The following is a 16651-nucleotide window of genomic DNA, read 5'->3' as shown; positions in this document are numbered from 1 at the left end:
AAATAAAAACTCTCATGTCATTCCATACCTGCAATAACTGTCTATTTTTCTGTGAAATTCAAAATATATTTTCAAATTTAATAAAGGTCTCTTAAAAGGACAAAATTACAAATAAATACCATAGACATGTCATAAAAATAGTCCATATCAGTTGAGCACTATATTTGAAGTCTTCTGAAGCTATACAATGGATTGAGTAAGGAACACAGTGAAATTTAAATCATCATTCACTATTAACCTTCACCGACAGCTCTCAAATCAAATATGGTACAAGTTATGAGACCCTCAGTGACATTTGATATTACTGTAATGCAACCTGATGTCCACATTTTATTTGAGAATCTCTGAGACTCTTTCAGGTCTGTTCATGACACAGCCGTAGACTTGGATTTAAGTGCACAAGTCTCATTCTGTAAACTATGTTCGTAACGCTTCTTCAGTGCCTTTTTGTAGCTTGACAGTCCATGGTGCACTTGTATGAAAATGATGACTGTTAAAAAATAAATTGTATGTTCCATGGAATAAACAACCACATATACTGTAGGTTTGAAACGGGTGAGTAAATAATACCAGAATTGTCATATTTAGGTGAACTAGTTTTAGTGTAGGTCCAAGTTCACCTTGTCGAGTTGATTCCAATTGAGTCTGAGAGGGAGACATTTATTAATGTCTTTTTATCTTAATTTTATGTTGTTCCTTTTTTATCTTTCACATTACACATGATGTGGATTCATCTGTAATCAGAAAAAAATTCCAGTCCAAAATGTCCAGTCCAAAAACAGTCTGTGTGAAGCCCAAGTACCCTATCTCTTTTATTGTACTTACTTCTGGTAAGGGTGTCATTTATTCTGAAGCTGCAAAGAACCTTGTCCACATTTCTAGCATGAAGGAATCCATTTCCTCTCACGACGACTTGGAACGCCTCTTTAAAACAGAAAGTTTACATATCACAATGTTAAATCGTGTACCGAATTTTGAAAGACAGTTACATTAAAACAAATCAGAGCCATAAATAAAACTAAACATCTTACATCGGTTGATCTAGTGAGAATTGTACTCACCTCCAGCACAGATACTGGAAGGTTCTGCAGCAAGGATTTCTATGCATGATTTCTTCAAGATCTGATGGGTACAAAGAGTAAAATTCAGCAGGTGAACAACTGGGTCAGCTGACCTAGTAAAGCTAAATGACCACTTAATTCCACATCCTTAAAGGGACATTTCACCCAAAAATTACACTTCTATCATCATTTACTCACCTTCAAATTATTCCAAACCTGTATGAGTTTCTTTCTTCTGCTGAACACAAAAGAAGATATTTTGAAGAATGCAAACAGTTGCTGGCAGACATTGACTTCCATATGGAAATAATAAAAATAAAAATACAGTGGAAGCCAATGGGGACCAGAAAGAGTTTGCTTATCAACATTCTTCAAAATATCTTTCTTTATGTTCAGTAGAAGAACATACATGTTTGGAACAACTCTAAGGTGAGTAAAACATGGCAGAATTGTTATTTTGGTGTGAGCGACCCCTTTAAATTCTTCAAACAAATTGAAATGGCAAATGGAGAAGACATTACATTGACATTTTTTGCAGAACAAGTTAAGAATCGGCCAATAATAGCAACACCTCTCCTGCATGTGCCTCAACAGGACAATCCTCATGTGGCGTTTTTGTTTTGAACAGCACATCTGTTTTCTCCATGTCTTTCCTCTCGTCCTGGAAACAGCCGTCATTGGCCATACCAGCATCTATGTGTGGCGAGCTTGTTTTGATCTACATGTCTACCGCCTTGCTCTGTCATCTATGGAAGTATGCTTTCAGAACCCAAGGTCCCTGCTGATTTATGACACTCTTCTCCTGAGCTTCGGCCAAGAGCTTTCAGCATGCCGCTAATTGAAAGCAGATGGAGGCCAGCTGGACTGACCCCAGTCTCAGCTCATGAAACAGTCAACCTCTGCATGGGCGAGACAAGTCTTTACCCAAATATCTCCTCTCTTCTTCCACCTCAGCTTCGGAGCTTAAAAATATAAATTATTAGCTTTCATTGCAAAAAGAAAGGACACGTTGAACAGGCTTTGATGGTGTTTAGACAGACTCCAGCGGACCGTGGGATCAAAGCGGACCAGGCAGGGCATGGCAGGTCTCTCTGATACTGGAGACAATCCAGCATCTTCAGACGGGACTGAATGAATATTCTTGTTTGTTGTTCTTCACTTCTGTGTTTTTCTTAAAATCTTTTGTTGTTTTTTCATTAAAAGGCTGTTTCTTAGGGTAATTTCTACCCAGGAGGTCAAGCTTTGTCCTGCTGGCGTGTCTGTGTTTGCCCCTGCTGGTAGATACTGTCTGGAAAGCATCTTTCTCCACTGATGGCCATGCAAATTATTGGTTGATGGTTACTGACAGCAGGGTGGTCAATGGCCAATATAAAGCTGATATATATGATATCACTCTCTTTAATTTAAAGATAGTAAAAACAATTGCATAACAATTGCTGAAATTAAATGTATATTTATTTTACATAATATTTACTGAATTAGAAATAAATCATTTGAAAACGAATTATATGAAAAAATAAACCAGTAATATTTTTTTTTATTAATTTGATTTATTTTGAAATAAACCAGGAGTGCACTAATCTGGTAAATCCTTGTGAACAGGGAACAATATATATATGTATGTTACAACATACACGCAGTGATGCATTGTAATTTTTCAACTACATTCCTATTGAATTTATGCTGAAAATAAAAATAAAAAAAAATAAATAAAAATAAAATTGAGTTAAATTAATAGAAACAATCATAATGATAATTGTTTTATATTGTGACACTGTCACATAAGAGACATGTTTTACCACTCTATTTATTGCAATGATTTTATGTACAATAGAGTTTTAACTAGTTTGCATGTTTTCTTAAGTCCATTTTATTCTTAACATTTTAGTGTGTATATGTCTTTAAAAATTGTATGGTTGGATGCAGGAACTGTATAAAGAGAGCAGTATGCCAAACAAAGTGGCCACTAACAGCTAACAAACACACCTGGATTGTGGAGTTTCCTTTCTGTGGACTTACATTTCCAGATTTACTGGCACTATCACTCATTTTGGATTGTATATACACTGGTGGACTCATTTTGGGACTTTTTCAGCACTCTAGGATTCTTGGACTGTTTTTAGGATACGGTGCAGAGAACTGTATGCTTTTAACAGACTGAGTTTTCCTGGTTTTATTGTGTTGTTTTAAAGTCCTGCGTACTTTGTAAATACACCGTTCTTCTAAAACATGTTTCTGTTTTATGTCTTTCTTTTAACATATACAAACCTCTCACACAGTAAAATCTGACCCCATTTTAAACTTTATAGCCCAGCCTGTTAGGCTGATCGTTACAATATAATAATTAAAGTGTGATTTTTCTCACAACAAAATTTTTCATATAGAATGCAAATTACTGTACTAAATCATCAACAAAAACACTCACCGAACCAATGACACCTTGAAGAGCTTCAAAACCGTCATTTACTGGAAAGACGTGATCTTTGCTGTCAGCAATCTTGGCCAACTAGGAGAAGTGAAAAACAAAAAAAGTATTACAAGTGCAAATTACACATACCACCACCCCCCTCTCCAACCACTCCAAGCATAATTTCTAGAAACCTTGTAACACTTTGGCATAAGTGCCAAGATCTAGTTTTAAAAACACAACATGCACACACACCTGAGTCTCATTGAAATCCTTTACTCCTACACAGTACACAGAGGCACCCAGGCTACGAGAGCGATCGGCCTGAGGGACACAGAGCAGAAACACTTCAGACACCTGTAAACTATTAGCCATGGACTGCTTCATCCACAGATCATGCTTTTGGCAGTGGGTGGCGAAGCTAAACATCTATGAAGAGGATGCTGGGTAATTCTGATCATTACATGCTGAATAATGACTTTGTTGGTTGAAGCTGAAAGCAAAAGTGGGTCAAAACATGGGAATAAGTACACGTATTATTTCAGTGACAGTGGCTGTCATAACATAAAAAAATACATGTTCATGATTTATACTATTTATTATAGCTCATAAAATTTGCTGTTCATTATTATTTATTTGTTTACCAAAGATATGATTCTTATTGGTTGATACTGTTGTAATATTGTTACCATCTGTGTTAATATGAAGAAGAAAAGAGAAATGTGTGATCTAATTCCCAGCATGCAAATTAATTAATACGGGCCACAGATGACCCCGTCTTCAACTCGTGAACATCAAAGCAAAACACCAAACAGTGAGCACTGTTGCTTTCAGTGACAACACCCCTTGTGAAAAGGAAATACACTCAACTGTACTGAATGTGCAAATATAGTGTACTTCAAATCCTAAAAATAGCTTGCAGATAATATAACATTAATGGAATAAAATGCCACTTAAGTGCACTTAAAGCGTGCACTTTCATGACTTTTATAACACACTTAAGTACGCTTTTAAAAATTGCACTTTGTAATAATGTCAAATTAAAAGTGTACAATTTATGTTTTAGTACTTGATTAATACACATGTAAAGTACTTGATTATAGGGCATAGTTTCAGCTTATTGCAACTGATACAAATTTAATGTACAATAATATTTTTATTTATAAAATTATACCAACAAGCAATCAAGTGTCAAAAAACATTACATTCAGTTTGTATTTAAGTATATTCTTTAAAAGTATTATTTCCACAATAAACTCTTTTTTTTAAATTAAGATAAAGCATGCTTCTTTTTTTCACATGGGACTGTCAAGCCCTCCATTCTTTTTCTTTCTTTTCTTCTGTCTTTCATCATTCTCACCTCTCTCTCAGCATAATAGAAGAGATCTTCATGCAGTTCTCCATCTGTGAGGGCGATGATCACACTGGCTGTGCGATATCCTTCACAGAAAATCAAAGCTTTATCATCTTTGCAACTTAATTCCAGATTTTAAGCTACACATTTTTAACTGTTGAAACATGTTGAAACTAGCTAGTGGTACAAAGTAATTTAGATTTCTTAATAGACAATATAAGGAAAATAAACAGTAAATATGCTGATTGGAAACAGCTTAAACCAGCTAAACTGGTTCAGGTGGTCACCAACCAGTTAAGATCATCTTTTCGCATTGTATTATTATTAAAAATCATTTAAAATACAGAATAATCATTATTCTACAAACAACCCCTTTAGTACCAACATTTTTCAAAATATTTTCTTTTGCGTTTAACAGAAGAAAGAAATTCATATGGATTTGAAACAACGTGAGGGTGAGTAAATGATGGCAATTTTAATTTCTGGGTGAACTTTCCCTTTAATCTGGTCTACCTGCAAATATAACAAATTTATCCATTTCATGCCAATAATCTAAAGCCGTTCAAGACCACCTTGAAGATTACTTAAACTAGTCTAAACTGTTTCTTCTTTCAGCAAGATAGTGTTTGAAGTGGACATACCCTCAGAGTTACCGTGGTAAATCTGTTCGCTGGCCTAGTAGTACAAAAAAAAAAAAAAAAAAAAAAAAAAAACCTTAGGAAATATTGTAATCTCATGCAGATCAAACAACATTCACAATGACTGGTTATTTCACTGACAGATGAGGAATAAATTTACCTATCTGTGAAAGATTATTTAAAAACTCAACAGTTTTATGTTTTTAACTGTAGGTCCATTAGTTAAAGTAGTGGCCAAACATAACCTTCGTGAAGGATATTTCGCATCATTTGTCATTGCTGGGTGGGCGGTTCTGATGCCAAGATGGTTCCTATTGGCTCACTCACCCGCTGAATACCTTCATGCATAAAAGTGTCTCCACCTGGCAGCACTTTATGGAGTTCCTCCAAACCTTTCCGAATTTGGTCCCTGACAAATGCACACAATGAAAGAGAGAGAAAAGGTCACAAAAATACATAGATCCTTGCTGCCTCTGTGCAATGTTTTACTGTAACCACCAAACTGTAACACTGGTAACACTCACACAAGGATTCAGGAGACCTGGAGTGTGAGTTTATTCTGGATGGAGTAAATTTTCAACAACAACCGACAAATTACACCATGAATAATATTCTCTGACACTGACAACTAACACTTCTCTGTAAACATTGAAAAACCTTAGTCACAATGAATTTGGCATAAAAAAAGACATTTCTGTAGAAATTGTGAGCCAATTGTGTAGAAAAAAGTAATGGAAGTGGTGTTTTAAAGGGACGGTTCACCCAAAAATGAAAACTGTCATAATGTACGGCATGTACCTTTTGTTGGTAGCTAAACAGTTGATGGTAGCCATTGACTTCCATGGTATTTTTTCCCCCTACTATGGCTACCGGCAACTGTTTGGTTACCAACATTCTGCAAAATGTCTTCTTTTATGTTTAATGGAAGAAAGAAACTCATACAGGTTTGGAACAACTTGAGAGAGGGAGTAAATGATGACAGTGTTTTCATTTTTAGGTGAACTATCCCTTAAAGGATTGGAGATAATCGTCAAGACCTGGGAATGCTTACAGAAGATGTGCTGTTCTTTATGGGTCATTAACTGTCATGTAACCGATTCTCAAAATTTGGCCTTCATTTTTTTTTTTTTTTTTTTTTTTTGGTAACAGAAGATATAATTTTTTGGGCCAATACTATAGTGAAAACCCAGCAAAAGTGGATACAATGTGTTTGTGCTAATTGCTTGAGTTAAATCAGAAAATAATAAAGATAATTTTAATTCACTCACCTGTCTTCTGTAAGCCACATCAAAATATTGCCCTGATCGGAGAATACAATGAAGGACATCCGCAACTGAGGGCTAGATGTAATAACAAACATGTATATTAGACTATTTTGAAACTGAAAGGGCATATTATAATTTTAAAAGAATCTTTTTATTGTACAAAAGTCTTTCAGTGTGATCCCACAAATTCATATTCCTACTTCATAAAAATAAATAAATAAATAAATAAATAACAGAACTTTAATTAAGCCAAATAAAAATTAGAGATGCAACTAGTGATGCAATATTTTAGTTGAACATATTTTATAGGATTTTGTCATTATTTTTCATACGCATAAAGTAGAAAAATGTATGCACACTCACAGAGTTTTGTGAGACTCTGTCTTTGCCTACCTTATGAACTTATGGGCCAGATGTTCCACAAAGTTATATATTTCATTCCAGTGATGCTGCACACTTCCTGATCTGCAGGGAGAAACAGACATATTGGACACTTATAGCTGAGCATCAAGGGGATGATAAAGATTCACAAGCTGAGAGGAATAGCTGAAGTTTGAGATTTACAGCTGTGTGAATTTTTTTTTTTTTTTTTAAAGCAGCTGTTCAAAAAATACATTGACACAGTTTTATTGTCTTTAGAGGGAAATCATTTGAGAATCCAGCATCCTTCCAGAACAGCTGTCTGTCTGAATGAATGTGATGCCAGCTGTTAATATTCCAGTTATTTTTTATTAAAGCTAAAAATCAACAATTTTGGTAATGTTATATTACAGTAATGCATGGAAAACAGTGGAATCTGACTTAAAAATGTATCTTTGAAAAAGCATAATTTCTCATTAGTTGTCGCCATCTATCTATATTTCAATTCACATTATACAAGGTTGACCTTAATGCAGCATTCTGTGCAGGAGAAATTGAATTTATTTCTGTCACAGAAAATCATGCAAGTCATATCTGTGAAATCTGCCTGTGAATGAACTTGTGCACTTTCCAATACTACATATAAGAGAGAATATTTGTATTGTGTAGTATCCCATTTATAAAAGCAATAAGGTACTCGAGGTATGCTGTATTATATTTGTATGATTTGGCACATTTCAAATCACATAAGCTTTTCTTCACAAAATGGCACAGCAACAATTTTGTAGATACATTCATATTTAATATTATTTGAAAGCAACAATTACACTTAACAAAAAAACAAAACAAAAAAAAACAAACAAAAAAAATCAATCAGGCATTGTTTAATGATAGAACTTCAGTAATTAGAACTAAAATGGACAACCATTGTTCATTATGATTATATAAAAAATAAACAGCATTTGAATTTGGACTCAACAAATGTGGATTTTTTTTTTTTTTACTGCACCTTTTATATATATATTTGTAATCAAATCAAGAACATTTGAATTAAAATCAAATTGATTCATAAAAGTCAATACCCAGCTGTATAGCTGTCAATAAAGTATGGGTAATTACTGTATAAAGGCATTCTAGTGCGATTGTCAGTGTGCCAGATGTTATTTCTACGATGCCATGTCTAGTGCAGAGCTACGACCATTAATTCATTCAAAATTATATGCTTTTTGTTATAATGTAACTATGCCCAGGAAAAAAATTGCATCCCGATGATCAAATTTTTGCATGGTATTGCTGTTTAAAAATCGAGGCCCTTTTAATGCCATCAAACCTATCTCAAAGTTCACATTTTAATCAATGGGTTTTTGGTTAAATGCCTGAAATAAGGTCTTCCTAAACCTCATCACACTGAACAAGTAAACTCATACTGACTAGTTTGCTTTCACAGCTCATTGTGTTTGTAATCACACTCTTGCAAACTATTCAACTCAAACATTCAGTGCGTACTTCACTGCAGTAATCCAAAAGCCAATAGAAAAATCCAGTCACACTTTAGTTTGGGGACCAATTCTCACTATTAACTAACTGTTATCTACAACTTCTGCCTCAATAAACTTATATATAGTTAGTAAGGCAGTTGTTAAGTTTAGGTATAGGTTTGGATTAAGGGATCTAAAATATGGGCATGCAGAATAAGGCATTAATATGTGCTTTATAAGTACTAATAAACAACCAGTATATGCTAGTAATTTGCACGTTGATAAGCAACTTGTCACTGAAATCAGAAAATATGGCTTTGAGATAAGGGTAATATAATAATAATATTAAAAAAGGCATTTGAAAAGTAACAAAAATAAGTGATGATGGGCCAGTCAATAAAAAGTTTCATAAGCCACTTTTCTATAACAACAACAAAATAAAATAAAGATCTGTTAGTTTGAATAAAAGCCTCCCACTGGGACATAAAAATTCCTGTAGTTGAAGAAACACAAGAGTGTCCAAATACCCTTTGGGGCCACTATCTGAAACAATAAAAGGTTCTGTTCCACCTCATTATATGTTCAGAATTTTTAATTGCAATGAAATGATGTGAGATAATGTGGTAAAAGTATCTGAATTGTTTAGGCACTGCCTCAGTCCTCCTCTCATCATATGCCTGTCTTTCTCCCTCACTCACTGTTTTTCCATTGTTATGAGATCCAGGGCTCTAAAGCAGCCAAAAGGGGCAGGGTTTGGAACATCTGGAGCTGATGGTGTAATGGTTTAACAAGAGGCAACTGGTATGTGTGTGCGAGTGTGTAAAAGCAAAGGATTTACTTATATAGCTATAACTATAAATGAACTAGCCTTCTAAAGCTGCCCAAGATTGCCAATTCATTGTTACTGAAATTGGACTTGATTGTCAAATTATTCAGTTCCTCCCTGACCCAAAGGCTTAGATAATCCTTGGGAATGGATGAGAGCACAAAACCCACCCCCAACCACATCTCTCAGCTTTTATTTCAGAACAAGAGCAGTTCAACGAGGGCATTTCACTTAAGGTTGGTCTCAAAACAATAGCAGTTGGCCCAGCAGCCATTAGGTAAGTTATGTATCACGTTATATTCAACCTTTGCTCAGGAATAGTTTGGTGTTCAGAGCCAGATGACTAATAAAACCATAATAAAATTAGGAATGCTTTGTCCTAAACTGTAATAGGAGTATTAAAGACCTCACTGTACAGTTAAGCAATGTATAATGTATTGTCAGCCAGTCACAAAAAGCATAACAGTGTTGTATAAAGTATAACTGTCATAAGCTAATTTGACCTTAAAATGTTCTAATGTTTTAAAATGTTATGTTACACACACACATATATACACACACACACACACACACACACACACACACACACACACACACACATATACATATATATATATTTATTATATTATTTTTTTTTTTTTTTATTAATAATAGCACAACCTATTTTTACAGTAGCATCCTGGCTGAGTGCTGGAGTCTGTGTATTCATACAGTCATAAACTAATAATTTAGCAATACTGACATCATACACATAAAGTATGTTGAAATTTTATAAAATGCAATTTTTAGGAGAAAGTCAAAGTATAATATCATTACTAGAGAAACTGCTACTAGTAGAATAAGTTCATGACCGTAGTAATGATCATTTACTTGATACACTTACAAGATAATGTCTCTAGAGGTGTCACACATAATGGAAATGGCAATAAAAACGTTTTGGTTACAATAGAGAATTGACACGTTGAATGTTGAAAATTTAAGTATTCCAGAACTATTCCTGATCACAGAATGTGATTGACCAACCAGAAGATGAAGTATTCCAGAACTATTCCAGAGACAACAACAGGCCCTCCTGGTCTTTAGAGTTGAGTGATATTATTCGTTTCATAACACATGTGTCTTCATTCCCACCGCTGTTTCTCAACTGTTCTCTTGTTGCTCTGTCTGCAAAAGCGCTTGAGCTGAATGAATGGAGGAGAACAGTAAATGGCCTTCACAGACCCTCCTGAGTACAGGAGCCAAACTATCAAGCCCACAGCAATAAAGTGGAGCCACAGAAATGGCCCATAAGTAGAGCAACCAAACACTGACTTTCCCATAACTCACATCCAAGTGATTGCTGATTGATTTGTGTTAATAAACAAATCTATGTTAAACACAACCAGAACTTAATGGTGGGCATTGTGCCATGATTGCTAGAAAGCTCATGTTTTAGATGCTAAATTAATTCCATAACATCTCTTGTCAGTTGAAGGTTTTTAATAGACTGTTACACTGCATGACAGATTATGACCAGTTGTGTTTGTATCTGCTATAGCATTTAAAATACATGAATCTGACAACTACTGGCCAGAGGAAAACTGGCCTCCCCGACTGAGCCTGGTTTCTCCCAAGGTTTTTTCTCCATTTCTGTCACGATGGAGTTTGGGTTCCTTGCCACTGTTGCCTTTTGGCTTTCTTAGTTAGGGAAACTTACTAATTGGCAATATTAATAACTTAAATGCACTGACATTATTGGATGAGAAGTGAAGTGGTGAGCTGGATGATGACATCACTGTTTTCTCCAGAGCTGCTTTATAGACAAAATTAAATTGATTGACTTTACACAGTTATTGAACTGAACTGAATCAACAATGAATTAAATTCAACTTTATAATGATTGTTTACTATTGTCTTTCTAAAGCAGCTTTTCAGCAAAATTGATTTCTGTTTGCATCACTGAATCATTAGTTTCTTGTTTATAACTATAAACAGGTTTTGAAATCTGTATTGTATAAAGCTCTATATAAATAAAGGTGACTTGACTTGATGATTGCCAATGACAGATTTGACTGTACTACAAAGGGATTCAAAGTTTTATACTATAAAAAGGGGAGTTTTTATTATATATTGTAAATAAATAAGAAAGGCTACAATGTTAAATTAATTATGAGCAATTATGAGCTTGATTCCCATTGAAACATATATACATATATATGTGTGTGTGTGTGTGTGTGTGTGTGTGTGTGTGTGTGTGTGTGTGTGTGTGTGTGTGATATGAAAATGAAAGTAGGCTACCAAATACTAAGAAATACTTATATTAACTTTTTAGCCTTTTTCTCAAATTATTATGCTGGTTAATTTAGAATTAATTATTGATTTTTATAACAATAATAATTTAATTTAATATTGAATTTTTTCTATTAAATTGTACAAATGCAAAATAGGAACCTTTCACTATCATTCCCAGACATTTGGACTACAGCTATTTGCTCTGTTGCCACGTTCTGCCATCAGGGCTTTCATTAACTTTATTCTCCCACAGCATTTCTAGAATTAATTTTGTGTATCAAATAGAACCATAATATTTTACTTCACAACTCTTGTAGATGATGAAAGCTGATGAAAGGGGTTCCTCTGAAAGCACATACACACATATATATATACATTATAAATGTTCTTTGCACTAATATACAATAACAATCAACATTGCCATATTCAGGAAATGTTCTTACTGAAAAAAACAAAAACAAAAAAATGAATGAAACAGAAATGAACCTGATCTGACAGACTTTGATTTGTAATATCCAAGGCAGTGGAGTAACGGGGAAACGAATTGACATATAGCTGTATGTCACTGTATAACAGTATGAATCTGTCCAACAATAACATCACATTCACAGCTGAACTGACAGGCTGCCTGTGAGGAATGATTTACATGTATTAGGAAACACAGCTGTGTTTGTCATACTTAAAACACATTCGTTGAACATGGGCATAACACTCTGGGGAAAAGTTGCCAAGTAGTGTGTGTATTGTATGAATAAAGCTAGCAGCGCACCGGTAAACATCACAGTATGATGATTGAGTTTAGAACCGTGTAATTGATTTCCTGTGTGCTTTTATAAGGCTTTCGCAACACTGCATACAAAAATTAGGTCAAGGTAGCTTGTGAGTTGCCAAGCAAACTATCAAACAAGACTTAAACAACCTCAATTTGTAGTCAAAATGCACTGAAATCATTTCTAAACTATAAAAAGTGATCACTGGAGTATATTTTAAGAAAGCACTAATACTATACATCAGTCTTTCCCCGACTTCAAATTTTCACATATAATATCTTATATTATATTATTTCTGAATTAGCAATTTCAGAGTGAAAACTGGTTTCCAAGTAAATCCAACACTTTTTTTTTCTCAGTGTACATTACTTTTCTATTAAACTGCCTATGTGGAACTATTATGGCAAATGGGCTCTTAACCCAGCTGTTTAATCTATCATTATCTTGCAGCCTTTTTGACTCAGTGCTGCATGTTTGTAAACTGTCCTCAAGGGGCAGTACTTGCATCCAGCCAGTTTGTCCGCATTGACCCCTAGCATGCAATTTTCCCACCTCATGCATTATTGTTGTTAGATGAGACATGTTACAGAGGAACCTTATTGTTATTTGCTCCCTTTCTCTCTCTTGCAATCAACCTAAATGGAATTAATTTTAAAGAAAGATAGCATATGCACTCTTCTCAAGCAAAATACTTAAAGTAAAACAATATTTAAAAACAGTGCAGAACAATATATATAACGTAGAAAAAAAATGTATTTGGGTATTTTGTGGTTTTTAAATGTTAGTGGATCATGTAGTTAATGTGATGATCTACACCTGTAGTTACCCTGACAGAAAACCTGTTACCTTGTGGAGAACTGACTTGGATTAAAAGTCATTTAGCAAAAAAAGATGAAGAAAAATGTAATTACTGTAGTTATCAGAAAAGTTTGCTACAGATGCCACTTTGATAATTTGCATCTAATGTAATGGCACAGGAATTCATTTTAAAATGACCTTCAGAGTATCAAAATGTAACTCTTCAGGCCAGTTTCCATCAAAAAATGGGATAAAGCATTAATACATGAAAAGCATCACTTAACTTAGCCTTCTTCAATCTGACAAAACATTGCCCCAAAGACCTCTGTCATACTGAGTCTTGAATGGTCTACAGATGCCAACACAGCAATTGCATTATTATCATACATGTAACCATGTATTGATAAGAAAAAGTGGTAAATCACAGGATAACTTACTTGTCTAGTACAAAGTAGAGGTCAAAGCCCCCATAGCAGGAGGAAGCTGCTGTCCCTCTTTCAGGCATGAGTCCTGTATTTCCATTTGCAGTGTCCACCAATTTGACACAGAGCAAAAATGCTATCCTCCAAAGTCTGCACATGTTGTAAAGCACTGTTTAAGTAAAAGTCAGGACTACAGGAAAAATTCAAAAGCGACCATGAGAGAAAAGTAAGGTTCCACGGGGTCCTTGACAGTCCGTAATCCGTGCAGCTGTTCTGTGGAGTTAATTTGGAGAAACCATTCTCCAAAAGACTAGATTTGTCTTTGCTTCTATTATCTTGTGGCAGCAGAGTGAATGCTTTACAGAAGAAAAGAAATGAAAATGTCTTGGTTAGAAGAAAGATTCTTGGTTATAAAGAAGTTTCTAGAAGGCAAATGCACACATGTAAATGTGCACATGCACCCCAAAGTCTGACACACTTCTGCTCGCTGCCCCAGTTGCTGCTAGATTGATGGAGTGTGGGAGGGAGTGTGGTTGTGTGTGTTTATGTGTGTGTGTGTGTGTGTGTGTGTGTGTGTGTGTGTGTGTGTGTGTGTGTGTGTGTGTCTTTGCCAGTCATTGTCTCTCTCAGCCCCTTGACTCCAAAACAACTTTCCATCCTCTTTTTTTAAAGCAATAAATAAACCCAAAGAGTGATTAAGGTTGTTATTTTGCCATCTAGTGGTAAGAAATGTTAGTGAAACTGTTTGTTCACTGACAGCATCACATAATAACAAAGTAAAAGTGTTTTTTTTTTTTTTGATCATAATATTTTTATACGTCTTAAGATTAAACAGCTGGGTTAAGAGCCCATTTGTTAAGAGCCCAAAATTATTTTTCGGCTTAAATGTGCAAGTGAGTAGTTAAAGTTGGTGATCAAACAAGCTGATGATCAGTGCAGATGTGTGTTGAAATGTTTGGCCAGAAAGATGCCCTCTTCTGTTTTCTTTATAAGGACCTAAAGTGCCAATGACTGCATTTCATCAGACCAGCATCTGTGCTAAACTTGCAACAATGGTAAGTTTCATAATGCTACTGATCAATATAGAATTAATATGTAAACATTTACTGTTGTGCACTGTTTTTTTTTTTTTTTCTGTAATAAGTTCCTAGTTTTATCTTTACAGACATCTTTGGCTCTGGTTTTGGTATTTTGTGCCTTTGTCTCTTTAAGCGATTCTGCCTGCTCCATGTCACTTCTAAAGCCAGGTAAATAAAAACACAAACACATAAAACCATATTTTTAATTCTTTCTTTAAAATTTAACACAAAGTCAAAATTCACTCTCTTTTTTTAATTTATAGTGCACATTTCATCAGAGCATGATGAGTTGATCATCACTTTTTTGGTTTAAACATCAAAATTAATAAATACATTAATTTCATTGAATTTAAATAGGGGCAAAACATTGTGTCGATCGCTATGATAATTCCAGGCATCCAATGGGAAGTACTTGGACAAATGGCGATTGTATGAGATGTAACTGCTCCCCCGGGAAAATGGAGTGCTGTGACGCGTAAGACACTTAACATCCTAACTACTGCTGAAACTTTAGAAAACCAAATACATTGTTCTTTAATTGTTTTATTAATTTAATATTGTCCTTCAGTTTTTCAAAACAAAATAAACAAAAACAATTTGAGTTAATACACATAATACAATATTGCAGATAATACAATATTGCAGATAATACAATATTACTGAAATAAAAGTGCGCTTAAAAGAACACTTTCATGACTATGTTTCTTAACACACACAAGTAACATACTAAAGCATGTACTTTATTATAACTTTAAATGATGTGTTATTCAATATTACATTTGAAGTTAATATATTTTAAATGTACTAAATTGCAACTTCATCATTACAAATGTGTAATTACAAATATATTAAGTTTCAATAGCAATGAAATGAAAGTATGTTTTAGTTTACAATAAATGCTTGCCAGTACATGTAGCACACTATAAGCATAATTCAAAGACAATGCAAGCAATTAAATTACATATGAAATGTACTTAAGTCCTCTTTAAGTGGGTGAAAAAAGCACACTTAAGTTCAGCTGATTGCATTAAATATAAAGTAAAACTATAATACACTTTCATTTAATTGAAAATAATGTTTAATTCATCTGAGAACATTACATTAGGTTCACACTTAAGTATATTATTTTAAAGTATATTATTTCTCAAATAAGTACTCTTTTTAAATGTATGCTAAAGCGTACTTCTTTTTCACAAAGGTTGTTCATTGTTAACTTCATTAACTTTGAAAACAGCTTCACAAATCTTTTTTAAACCCCATGCTGGCCTGTTCGTGTGCTGTATTTTAACACCTTTTTCATAAACATTCATGTTTACAAGCTGAAGGATGAGTTGAACTTTATTTCTGTGATTATGAACAGCATGTTGTGGGTTTTATATTTCAATCTGAAATTATGTGTTTTTTGTTACAGGATGGGCCGAGTGACTAACCTGTCTCCAGACTGCATTGTGAAGTATGATTACAACAAATGCACATTTGACGTGTTTAATCCAACAAACCCCAACATTAAGTGTTCTTATGGCGCTGTTGGAAAATAATTTCCAATTATTGAGTAATGTGTCCTTTTTGGATTAAAATGAATATCAACTGTTTTTGGATCCAACTTGGACTACACTGTAAAAAACATATTGTGCCCGTTTTACTCAATAAAATTAAGGCAACTCCTTGCATCAGCTTTTTGAGTATTTTGAACTCATTTTATTTTTGTTTGTTCTATTAGACTTTACATGTTTTAAACTTGCACTCTTAATCAATGGTAACTCAGTTTTTTTCAATTTACCAACTATTGTTTTAAATTTATCAAACTTAAAAAGTTATTTTTATCAGTTTCTTCTTATAAGCTACATATTTTTTTAATTTTCAAAATGTATTCAATCTGTATTTTTTTCTACAATAGTGTAATGAAACAGTAAACAGGCATC

At 34.1% G+C, this 16651-nt stretch overlaps 2 protein-coding genes across 2 annotated transcripts in view; one reads left to right on the top strand and one right to left on the bottom strand.

Moving 5' to 3' along the window:
• LOC109045860 (anthrax toxin receptor 1-like) overlaps positions 1–14190 on the bottom strand; it is a 50506-nt gene extending 36316 nt beyond the window's left edge. The window contains exons 1-10 of the mRNA XM_019063674.2: positions 13666–14190; positions 7119–7190; positions 6729–6800; positions 5788–5869; positions 5464–5497; positions 4829–4908; positions 3724–3792; positions 3487–3567; positions 1062–1122; positions 826–924 (exon numbers count right to left, since the gene is read on the bottom strand). Coding sequence (XP_018919219.2) covers positions 826–924; positions 1062–1122; positions 3487–3567; positions 3724–3792; positions 4829–4908; positions 5464–5497; positions 5788–5869; positions 6729–6800; positions 7119–7190; positions 13666–13808 — 793 coding nt within the window. The 5' untranslated portion in view covers positions 13809–14190. The remainder of the gene's footprint in view (positions 1–825; positions 925–1061; positions 1123–3486; positions 3568–3723; positions 3793–4828; positions 4909–5463; positions 5498–5787; positions 5870–6728; positions 6801–7118; positions 7191–13665) is intronic.
• A 423-nt stretch (positions 14191–14613) lies between these two features.
• On the top strand, positions 14614–16404 carry LOC109046356 (beta-microseminoprotein-like). Its single transcript, XM_019064120.2, has 4 exons — positions 14614–14705; positions 14816–14897; positions 15087–15204; positions 16141–16404. The coding sequence occupies exons 1-4, from the start codon at positions 14658–14660 to the stop codon at positions 16265–16267; spliced, it is 375 nt and encodes a 124-aa protein (XP_018919665.1). The 5' UTR covers positions 14614–14657; the 3' UTR covers positions 16268–16404.
• Positions 16405–16651: the final 247 nt, after the last annotated feature.

This window comes from Cyprinus carpio, chromosome A8 (genome assembly GCF_018340385.1).
Source record: "Cyprinus carpio isolate SPL01 chromosome A8, ASM1834038v1, whole genome shotgun sequence".
Classification (NCBI taxonomy): domain Eukaryota; kingdom Metazoa; phylum Chordata; class Actinopteri; order Cypriniformes; family Cyprinidae; genus Cyprinus; species Cyprinus carpio.
The sequence above is the reverse complement of the archived record's forward strand: the minus strand, read 5'-3'. Positions and strand labels throughout refer to the sequence as shown.